A 12399-nucleotide genomic window follows, 5' to 3' on the forward strand; every position below is an offset into this window, starting at 1 on the left:
TTACTGGGCAAGGAAAAAACTTTTATTATATTGGAATCATTTTCCATTTGGGTCTATTTGTTTCCACAGCCCAGTCACCTTAGTGAGTTTGGTAATTTTAATTGAGCTTTGTTTTATTTCCCTTTAGGATCAGAGATCAAGAATCAGTAGATATGAGCCTATAACTATCTCCTAAGATTATGTAATGAACAATCAGCCTCCTGTACCACTCTCCCAGGACCTGGTTTTAGTATCAGTAACGAAGAGTTTAAGTTAATCTCTGCCAAAATAACTGTGGACATGTTCTTTTGGCAGAGATCTACAGAGACTTCTTGATCATGTATTTGTGATTAACAATGACTCAGATGATTTCTCATGGGCTTTCCTAGTGAGATATATAAATATATCTACCTATTCCACTGAAATTCTTTTAGTCTGAAGGCAAGTCTTATTGTGATCTAAATTGCAAACATGAATAGAATCCTTCACTACTCCCTGAAGGCATGCCCTTTGAAATGTGACTTTTTAGCTTCTTCTATCAAAACATAGATCTGATTTCCCTTTCCCTTGGATCTGGGCCAACCTTATAACTTGCTTTGGTAGAAGAGTCCTAATATCTTCATGACATTTCTGTGTGTCCCTTATGTCAAATACACAGTCTGAGATCCTTACTGAAATCTGGTGTGAATGGCCAGCCCAGAGCATTTTTGTTTCTCTGCTTTAGAAAGGGTAGTGAACCCTTTATTATTTACTCAATGTTATTTTGTTATGATGGAATTATGGTGGAATATTTACAGAATAGTTTTTGCTAGTCACATCAGGTTAGCTGCATCCACCTTCGAATTCTTTTGTTTTTGTTTTTTGTTTTGAGAAATTTCAGCTTTTTACATCTCTGGAGACAGAAATATTTTTTTTTAAAAGATTTTATTTATTTATTCATGAGAGAGAGAGAGAGAGGCAGAGGGAGGAGCAGGCTCCCAAGGAGCAGGGAGCCCGATGCGGGACTCGATCCCAGGACCCTGAGATCATGACCTGAGCCGAAGGCAGACGCTTAACCATCTGAGCCACCCAGGCGCCCTGGAGACAGAAATATTTTAAATGCAACTAATTTGTTTCATGTTTTCTAGCTCTATTTACTACATTTACAATTGTGTTCCAAGCATGTCTTCAGAATAACAGCCTTTCTTGTGTGCTCTTGTTCAATCTTATAATAGCTATTGCAAAGCAAAACTATGTTTTAATAGTTCCTGACATATTTGGTGGCAATAACTCCCAATACACAAGATATTGTATGGCAGGATTAATTTACTTCAAAAATATTATTATTCACAGACTTTATGAGGGTAGAAAGGCAGAAAAGTATATTAGATTTGTAAACTCCTACTGCATAAGCTATTCTGGTATAAACAACAATAATGCGCTCAAGAAAAGTTACAGCTTTTGAAAAACACCAGAATGGGATCAAACCTTGTTTAAAATTATACTGACTCCAAAAAGAACCCTTTTGAATATAGAAATATCTAGGAAATCATCATCTTTTTCTAATAGTTGTTTGATAAGAAGTGCCATGAAAGGCATACCATGGCACCAAGCAGAAAGGATTTGGTTGGGTAAATACACCTGGCTAGATCCAGGATGTGTGGTCTGGATGTGGTCTGGATGGATTCCCTTCAAAAACTATATTGACCTTTCAGTGATTCATACTCCCTGCCTAGTACTGGACAGCTAGAAGACAATAAATTACCCCCACATTTTCCATGAGTCATAAAGTCACAATCTTGGATCTTAGATCTGGGTTTATCTCTGATGTATGTTTCCTATTCTATTATAACAAGAGTAAAATTATGAATTCTGAAGGTTGCGATCTTTATAACATGCTTGTAACAAATCATTTGGAACATTTTGATCTTCCTACACAGCCCCTTAGTGTTGTTGTTTTAGTGCAACATTTGAAAAATTCAATGTTATGAGATACGTAAATATTTTTTCAAACTCCTATTTATTCTTTTTGACTTCACCTTAAATACTATGTCATTCTTGAAGCATTCCTTAGCCTCCTAAATTAGGGTTGTGCTCCCTTGCTGTGCAAATCTATACTTTTCTATAATAATCCTCCTCATCACAGTGTACTGTAGATCATCGTTGAATCAGTGCAGGTCCTTCTGGTCTGTCTTGTAGCGCCTGTAATATTCACCACTTTATCTCCAGGCCCTCCCCTAGGGCCTGACACATAGCTGGTGATCGGGTTATTCATGGCACAAACAAGCAAAAGCTGCTTTTGCTTTTAGCCAGTGACCATTCTTAAAAGCTCTTTAATAAATGTTATTTATGCACTATTCGTTCCGGGAAAGGATTTGAGGTGGTCCCGCTCACTCCAGAGCCCTGCATCATTTTCTTTCATCTACCTCCATCATCTTGTCCTCTTTCCTTTCCCCTTTAAGAGCAAAGAGTACACATTAAAAAAAAAAAAAACTTAGCTTCACTTTTACTAGCTATGAGGCCTTGAACCAGTTACTTCATCTTTTCATCCTAAGTCACCAAATGAAATTGGAACAGTGGTACTTATATCACAGAGTTTGGGGGAAGATTAAATGGAATAGTGTATGTAAAAATTTTGCCCAGGATAGATACTCAATAGACGTTACTTCTCATACTCTGCTCACTGAGGGGAAAAAAAAAGGACCTAAAAAAAAAAAAAGAAGAAATCATATCCTAGACTCATCATTATGTAATGATTCACGTTCCAGAAAACTAGATACGGCAGCTAGTAGGGTTTGGGACTTTGGCTGTGTGCTTAAATAAGCTACCAGATACTACCGTTCTGCTTTAAGGGTAGGAAATCTCATGAAAATGAGTCATCTGTCAGCTCACAACCTCACTGGCAAAGAACAACTCCACTTTAGTGTCCAGAGATGCACCAAACACTGGAGTGGGACTATGACACAGTGTGGGGTGCAGGTCTAGCGGAGAACTGCTGGTGTCTGGCTAGGGTATCGAAATCCTTCCACACCTTAATTTTCCATCTGCAGAGCGGGGTTAATGATGGCTCCACTTCATATGGTTCTGACGAGGATGGAGTGAATTACAGATTGTGTGTTTGGCACAATACTCAGCACATAGCAAAGGCTCAGTAAAGACTAGCTTTTAAGAAATAAAATCTATCATAACCATATAGTCTTTGCTTTCTGGTATGGAATTTATTTTTCAAGGTTCTCATGTATTCACTAATGGAAAAGGAAAATCACCTCTCCAGTCAAAGAAGATTAAAACTGGTTTTGGACACCAAGAGAAATCACTGAGCCCAGAGGAGCATGCGATGCTGGGTGCTGGCTGTGAACAGTGGAGATCTGTTTTAGTCACTCTGAATTGGGGAGGTTTTATAAGAATCGATGGTGAGGCGTTATTGCCACTAATGATAAAGTACAATTTTTAATGACAAATAGCTTATTGGTATCCTTGAGAAAAACAAACTTACTCAAATCATTACTATACTATATGTGTATTCCCAAAGACCGTAATTATTTTACCTTTACATGTGGTTGAAAATAGTTAAAGAATATCCTCCCCTGCTTTTCAATAATATTGACTACTGAAGCACGTTGCCCAATCCTATTTTGTTAAGTACTTCTATGCACTATTGAACTACTAATGCTATGTGGGTTGATAAATATTCTAAAATTGACGTTGGCCTCTCTCCTGTCAGGGACCAGAGAATGGAACAGTCTGTCACCCTCCATCAATAGTCCTTAGATGATTTTTTTCTCCCACTTAGTGAGAGAGAGTAGTCTCACGTTAGGAAATTATGTAAGAATAGACGATGGTCTCTCTCAACATTAGAAATGTTATGTTCAGTTTTCTTGACTGGAGTGTAGTTTTCCCTACATGCAAATCTAATTGATGCTAGAGATGCAAGATCGCAAGGTCACCATCCTGTGCCTAAGGGACCGTTAGGAAGAGTATTCCTAGTATGTGCACTCGACGACAGCCTTCTCTCCTTCTCAAAAAAGATTTTGCTTCCCACCAAAACCTACCCATTTAGAATTCTGGGTGCCTGACGAATTAATACAGACTGCATCCCATCTTTGGAGGAACAGAAGCACTGAACATGTAGTGAAATATAGGTTACCTTTGGGCAAAGTGGCCATAGCCATAGGATTCTAATCATAACACCATTATTAAGCTTTTCTCAGAACCCTCTACGGCTTCCCCTTTGAAGACTCTCTGTGCTTTGGGTCTGGACAGATGGGCAGGAGCCGAAAGGGGAGCCTCGCCTTCTATCACATGGGCAGTGCCTGTGGAGTAAGTGCCTGGCACAGAGATGAAAGGTTTTCCTATCTTTGTCTCAGGTAAATGTGATGGATCCTAGACGATCTATACAATATACATTTAAGGTATTAAGAAAAAAGTGATTTTCTGTGGGTTGCCAAGATTTTAAAATCCAAATTTCCACTAAATGTGAATGCAAAGATCCACTTTCCCCCAACAGAATGTGTTACAAATATTTGCCTCAGAGTAAAATAACAAATCATGATATGTGTTTTCAATTAGTTAACTTATTCATAAAGTTCTTTTTATTGTGTCTTTAGCGCCTATTAGCATCACTTTGTCCATTCTCTCTCAGTCTCTGTAAGTTGCCCCAACTCTGGATGGACATCTTTTCCCTAGGAACGTAAATGTTCCTTTTTCTCTAAACATCAATTTTTTTTTCTGGAAAAAAAAAATGACTTCTGAGCACTTACAATGAGCCTGGCCCTAGGATAAAAGCTGGAGATACGATACTGAATAGCATCAAGTTTCAGCTCAGGTATAGCACTCAGGCTTGTAGGGTTGACAAAATGTTGTTCTTGATATAATTTGAATGTTGCCCTTCTCTGCCAGTCACATTCATTCAATTATTCAATAACTCATTGGTTTACATATGCATAAAATTCTCATTTTGCACATATCACATGCTAAGTACTTACATAAAAACCCTGTAAATTTAGGTTTCCACAAATCACAATTTCAATACTACTTAGCCATGCAAAATAAAATATGCCTATGTACTACTTTTTCAAATTTTCACTGAGATAGTAACTAATGTTGAAGAAATTAAATGATGTTTTCAAAGTACATATTTCTGACATTTTGACCTAGAAAAAAGTACTTACAGATTTAGTATTCCCTTCAATAACTTCTTCTTCCTGTGGTTCAAGTTTGAGATCCTTCAGGTGGAGAAAGAAATGGGGAAGGAAGGGACCAGAAATGAGATAAAGGAAACACAATATACTTGAATGTTAAGTCTTTTATGGCTAATGTTGTACCAAAAGAACCTCATTATCTGAAAGGAAATGGAATAATTCTGATTTTAAAAATGAAACCGTTCCAGTAAAGCCTCTTTTACCCATTTATCAATGGTAAAAAGCCATTTCAGATGTGTTTAATTTGTGATTGCTTTAAGTTTATTGATGACAATAAAAGAGAACAAAATGGAGTGGATTCATTAAAATAGGGAAAGGATAGGATAGAAAAAGAAAGATGAGGCTGACTTCTTTTGCTGTTAGTGCTGATTGCCACTTTCCTTGGGAAATCTTGACGGACATTAGTGTAATTGCTATAATACTTTTATACTCTAGTGATAATTTGATATTACTAAAACATGATGATCACTCTAAAAAAAGATGAATTCAAAAGCAAATGAAAACACTATTGACATTTTCTAAAAATCAAGGACTACTAAAAAGACCCTAGAATTTTCTGCAGTCATCAATGGATGATGCTAATATCTCCAGTGAAACCAAGCATGTAATTTCTGAGGACTTCATTCTAAGAATATATATCCTAGCATTTGTGGTAGTGAGTATTATGCACAATAATTCCTTCAAGTACATAAGAAACAAATTGAAAGTTGTAGAAATCCAGGCCGTCTGAAATAACATAAGCTTGTTAAAAACAGAGCTATGTAGCTCTAGCTTTGCTGTTCTCTTGTGGTAAAACCTTATTTATCTTTTCTAGGATTCGCTTTTACTGTTTCCTCTGCCTTGAACTCTCCATTCCTAGGGATTCATCTAGCTGACTCCCTCTCCTCTCTCACACCTCAACTCCAATATCACCTCCGTGGAGTGACCTTCCTGGATCACCCTTTCTAAGTATCCAACCCCTCATCATTACCATACTGCCTTACTTTGTCTTCGCAGTGCTTTTCACTCTCTGAAATTACCTTATTTTATTGATTTGTTTACTGATTTTCCTCGGTCTCTATTGGACCAAGAACCTTACCTGTTTTGATCACAGCTGTACTTTCACTGCCAGAATAATACGTGGCATAAAGCAGATGCTCAATAAACGTTAGTTGAATAAATGAATGGCTGAATGAATGCCCCATTGAAATCATACCTTTTCCGTGAAGGCAAGGTGATGGAATGCATACGGACGTGAGCTGAATCTTAAAGAATACTCTGTAGATAGAAACTCTAACAACAGGGTTCTCCTTGAGAGAGCTTGTTTGGAGGTTCTAGCAGGGGAGCGCAGCTACTCGTATACCCTTGACCGAAGAACGGTCCTCCTCTATCGGGGAGGGTCGTCCTCTTCGACTGAGCGCGCAGCTTCGGGAGGGACGCACATGGAGCGGTGAGGGAGGAAGGGGACACTCGCCTAGCCAGCCAGATCAGCCGAATCAACCCTGGTGATCAATGGGGTGACAGATGTCACAGCCAGATCGCCCTCACATCCAACAGGGTTCTCCTTGACCACTCTTTCCCTAACACCAATTCAGGTACACTTCTCACTTCCACCTTCTTTGATCGAAGATAAGAACAACTTAAAACAAGTGGTATGAATGCAACATCCTTCATTCTACCCCTTCAAATGAGAATGTTCGAAAAAATTTTCTGCAGAGCTCAAGCACGATATAAAATATAATCTCAATATATCCCCATAAATCCTCATAGAGGCTGAAATGGGAAGAAAGAATGCCTGAGGGAACTTGTAGAAATTTCAAGGATGATTTCTCCCTCCAAATGAATGGTACCGGGCCTGGTTTATGGGGCAGGAAGTATTTATCATACTAAGTGCTGAGAAAAGAGAACAGGTGCTCCACTGCAGGAACACTTCCTTCTAATGGGGAGAGCAAACCCGGTGCCAATAACTGCAAGAGACAAGAGAGTCAGCTGTGAAATGACATGCACTTAGCTACTGTTTGGCGATTGGGTAGTTTTTCCTCTAAAAGCCTAATTCACAGAATTAGGTACAGAATAAGTTGTAGAAGGACACGGGACTTGCACTGCCTCTCCATTCATTAAGACAGATCATGCTGAGCCCCACACAGCTGGGACACAATGCCCAAGACCATCACATCATACTTTCAGCAAACCTCTCAGACACTGTCCTCAAAATGAAACCCTTTCATAGGAAGGGAGGGAGAAAAAGTCTAGGAAAGAAAGAGATGTGATAATACTTTGATTTAAAGTTGGAAAAAAAGGCATGACCTAAGTTAAAGCTATTCCTTTAAAAATAGCTATAAAAGTTAAGACACCAAATAAGGACAGGTTGCCAAGAACTTTGAAACTATTTTAAAAGGAGGTATTTATGTTCTTTAAATGAATCTAAAATTATGTAATAATTGACTCTGTATGTTTTAACGAGGTTTGTTTTCCACATAGAGGCCATGCATTTCCACGTCTTCCATGATTGAGAAGCTAATTTTCAGAGCCACCATTTTTCCTATGATTATGTTTAATCTCAGCTCACATATCAATTAATAAAATTAGGAAGGAAGAAAGTTGAATTGCAACAAGCTCTAAGTTTAGGTTATTTGCCCAGTTAATGGTCAGTGTAAATGTACAAATGATGACATGGCAGCAGAGCTACTGGAACTCTCCAAGGTTTCTTCCCCTGGACTTAGTTCCTTGTACAGAATCTCCTCAGAGATCCTCCTCAACTCAGGACATGGAGCTTTCATCTTTGAGGGGATGGCTCATAAGATCTTAAACTGTTGGCCTGACTTCTTGCTTAGTAACATCTAATTGAACATTTCTGCCTATGTCCTACTGGATCTTGGAATTAACATATCTAATCAATCAGTTCACCTCACCTCACCCATTATCTCTCACTAGTCTCTTCCTTTCTACTAATGATACAGTTGTCTAAGGCACTCAGGCTCAAATCCTCAGAGTCCTATTTGAGATTCCCCTGTCCTTTACCCATCACACCCATTCAATGGTCCTGTTAATTTCATTGAAGTCTTTCAAATCTGCCATTTTCTTTTCAGTCATATATTACAGGCCCATCTCTTGCCATACCTGATCCCAGTGGGCTCAGATCTGCAACCTGCTCTTTAATGTCATTGCTTGAGCTGGCTTTGGTGGCTCTGAATTTTCTTGTTTGCATTCATTTTGTATTCTTGCTGTCCAATTTTCTAACTAAAAGATCTTTCTGGTTATGTCACTTACCTGTTGAAAAATAATAAATGCCTCCTGTTGTCTCAAAGACAAGTCCAAATCCCTTACTCTGTTATTTAACACCATCCATAATATGGCCCCTATCCATCCACACAATCTTATTTCTTACCACTTCCCTAAAGGAAAGAATCTAATCAGGCTGGCCTACTTAAGGTTTACTCATGCTATCACCCTTACCCAATGTCCTCTCTAGCTGCTCTCCTTTTACTAAAATTTTACTTCTCCATAGCAAATATTTGTTTGTTCACTGGTTAGTAGACCAGCATTTATTCCAATTTTAATGACAATACATTTACCATTCAGTGAATTCTCTCTTCTCCTTTCAATACAGTGCTCTGGGACCGTTAATCAAGATGTTCTTCCTTCCCTTATGTAAGTAATCAGCCTGGGACCCTAACAAGACCAACCTGATTCTACCCCCTGGAAAGTGGAATCTTGAGCATAATGTCAACAGACTAGGGATGGTTGGAACTCATTTGTTCCAGTAGAGGTAGCCTGAAAGACCACTGAGTATTTCTCACGTAGATCTCTAGAGTTATTTTGTCTCCTGACTTTTCCTGAATCCTAGTTTCTATACCGTCTGTTGATTCTGTGAGCACTCCCATATCCTTCCAGAAAAAATTTTTTTATTACAGAGGTGATTTCTATTGCTTGCCAACAAAATTCTTAATTGTCATCATTTAAAGGCCCAACTCAAGCCCCTCCTGCCACACTAAGTCCTTGCCAAGCACCCTAGCTCTCAGTGATCTCTCTCTCAGGAAGCTCCTGTAGATTGTAATTAGCATCTGTTCTATTCCTTTGGCATGTCTCAGTCAGCAAGAATCGACTGAGCATTAACTATGAAGCTGGTTTTGTGCTACCACATACTTTAAAAAAATCTATTAACTTTGATAATAATGCTTAATTTTACAAGCAGACTGTAGGTTCTTCAAAGTCAGTAACTGTCTCAAACATAAACATTTCTTCCCTAGCGCCTGGCGTGCACAGAAAACACATATTCTTACTGACTGACAAAACGTGCCTCTTCCATCAAAGCTGTTTCAGGGGAACACCACTACAATATTAGGACTGCGTGTACTAATTCAATTAGTCAATAAAATAACTAGAAACATAAAATATAGATCTGAAAAACTCATCACATCCCTACTTGCTTGCTCACTGGGTAGTTCCAATGCCAAAAATCATCAGTTAACATGCTAATTTATGGAAGTTGAGAATGTAACTTCATCTTTTAGTATATCACACAACCTGGATCACTCTGAAACATTCCCAAGACATGGGCCAGGTCATCCCTAAGAGCTGCCATCTGCATCTTTCAAGCACACTGTTACCTACCGCACTGATAACCAAAGAGACTGGCAATGCAGTACATTTATTTAACTTGTAACTCTACATCCTATTTTTAATTTTTTAAAAAATATTTGAGAAAGAGAGAGAGAGAACACAAGCGTGGGTGTAGGGGCAGAGGCAGAGGGAGAAGCAGGCTCCCCCCCGAGCAGGGAGCCCACATGGGGCTCAATCCCAGGACCCTGAGATCATGACCTGAGCCGAAGGTAGACGCTTAACCGACTGAGCCACCCAGGCACTCCTCTACAACTTATTTTATTTTATTTTATTTATTTTTTAAAGACTTTATTTGAGAGACAGAAAGAATGAGAGAGACAGAGAGAGCATGAGAGGGGGGAAGGTCAGAGGGAGAAGCAGACTCCCCGCGGAGCAGGGAGCCCAATGTGGGACTCAATCCTGGGACTCCAGGATCATGACCTGAGCCGAAGGCAGTCGCCCAACGAACTGAGCCATCCAGGCGCCCCTGCAACCTATTTTAAATAGAACTAGGGGTGGAGGTGGGGGGACTAAGACCTAACATGAGCTTCTATATTTGCTTTAACAGAAACGCCCAGATAACTACCAAGCAGCCCTTTGTAGAATCACGGGGCTCCTGGCTGTTATTCTATCTGGATATATTACTGCCATGAGGAAAAACAGCTCAGAATGTACTGAAAAGTGAGACGGAGAAGAAAGAAAAGGAAGCACCTACCTTCTTTTCCAGTCGATCAATTAATTTTTGGAGTCTATTGATCTGGGTCATCCACTGGTTATCTTCTTCTAATAAGCCTTGAGGGGAAAATCATGAGGGCAATGTATTAAACAGAGCAGGAATGCTTTGGCATCTCAGAACTTTCCTTTTACCCTGAAGGAAGCACACAGTGTCACTGGCTAGTCACCTTTTAAAGAAATATATTCACATGAGTGCTTTCTGAGTTATCAGTTTCCATAGATCCGCGCGGCCCAGTGGGTTCATTTTCGCAAGTCTGCGCTTTTTCTGTCGTTGCCCGTACTGGCCTTTGATAGTCAAAGAACAGATCCCGCTGAGCCATTTTCACCACCCCACGAGATGGCTGATTTTTCTTTCGAAAAAAGGAAAGCATCCATCAATAATTTTAAACTTACTTTGGTGACAGTGGCAGGCGCCAGGGAAGTAACAGGCCTGACCACACCAAGGAAGCCAGTGTCTCCTTTCCTAGGGGCTAACCTGAATAAACATGCACACTATGGTCATGGCATAGGGATTATGAGCACAGCATCTGGAACCTGCTGATCTTGCTCAGGTGACTTGATTCCTCTGGCCTCAGCAATATCATCATATCCTCTGGCCACACAGTCATTGTGAGGATTAAATCAGAATATATATGTATACACACACACACACATATGCATGCATACATGTGACAGGTATACATATGTACATCTGTGTGAACATACACACAAACACACATCTACATCTAGCACCCAGTCAACCATTACGTAAGTCCTGTTGCTATTATTGTTGCTGTGATTATTTTTTTAATTCAAAAATTTCTTCAGCATCTTTTATTTTATCATTGCTGTTCCAAGTAAGCTCTGCCCAACATGGGGCTTGAACTCGTGACCTGGAGATTATTCAAAGGTGCAAAGGGAAGAGCTGTGGTCTGAGCCCCTGCACAAACATCCTGGCATCCTTGTGTATCCTTACGGCAGCTTGCTCAAAAGGATTTTCATGGGCATTTGCTGAAACATTATTATTGAATATTTCTCCACGGGAGGATGTCATTGAATTCAAACTGTAAAGCCTTGTTTTAGCTTTGAATGTTAGGAACATAAGACCAAATTATAAAGAGGTCGTGCTTTCCATTGGAATTCACTTTTCTCTCTGCATTCTGGGGTAAAACTCAAGGCCCACCACACAAATTATGATGCAAAACTAAGTAGGAGAACAGTCACACAGAAGTGGCTCTAAAAAGAAATCAGAATAAGGGTGCTTTATAATAGAAAACATTGTAACTATATAAACAAAATTTAGGTTTACTTTTTAATTTACAGATCAGTTAACACACTTCCATTCTGGCTTGTTCCTAAAAGAATTTAAGGTGGCTGTCACATCAAACTTCCTTAGAAGGAAATTTTGGGTTTTGCTCTGTTTTCTAATGGGTTAAAGTGTAAAGAACAATCTGTATATTGACTCAGGAGGCTAGTATTGTTATTTCCTAACAACACATGGTAGACTGTGTAATTGCTCACCATTTTCCCCTTTCTTCCCGGTATAGAAGTCTATGTACACTACAAGTCTTTGCCCCTCCACTTTGCAGTACCTTCTACCACAACGGGTGGAGTACGTGTCCCTCCCCACTGTTACTGGGTTCGGCAGGGGACTCATTTGGCCAATGGAGAGTTAGCAGGTAAGATGCACACAATGGTTTCAAGTGAGCTGTGTGAGCTGGCCTGGCTGGTTGTGCTTCTGACACCCACCAAGAGAAGAAACTGCTTGCTCCAAGCAGTCACTGATCCCAAGAGGCCACACGAGAAGCAGAGCTGAACCCAGTCTGCAAGCTGGGGAGCACACGTGCAGCTGAGATCACCCAAAACACCATCAACCACAGACCCATGAACGAAAATAGACAAATATTTGCAGTGGTAATCACTGAGCTTTTGCAGTTGTTTCACC

The 12399-nt window shown here is 39.6% G+C and overlaps 1 protein-coding gene across 1 annotated transcript in view; it reads right to left on the reverse strand.

Moving 5' to 3' along the window:
• Positions 1 to 12399, reverse strand: part of NECAB1 (N-terminal EF-hand calcium binding protein 1) — a 185672-nt gene that overhangs the window by 27423 nt on the left and 145850 nt on the right. Inside the window, exons 8-9 of the mRNA XM_045895594.3 lie at positions 10456 to 10532; positions 5130 to 5183 (exon numbers count right to left, since the gene is read on the reverse strand). Of these exons, the coding sequence (XP_045751550.1) occupies positions 5130 to 5183; positions 10456 to 10532 (131 nt within the window). The remainder of the gene's footprint in view (positions 1 to 5129; positions 5184 to 10455; positions 10533 to 12399) is intronic.

Source organism: Mirounga angustirostris, unplaced genomic scaffold, assembly GCF_029215605.1.
Source record: "Mirounga angustirostris isolate CCGP_5_RB_7025 unplaced genomic scaffold, mMirAng1.0.hap1 SCAF_4, whole genome shotgun sequence".
Taxonomy (NCBI): domain Eukaryota; kingdom Metazoa; phylum Chordata; class Mammalia; order Carnivora; family Phocidae; genus Mirounga; species Mirounga angustirostris.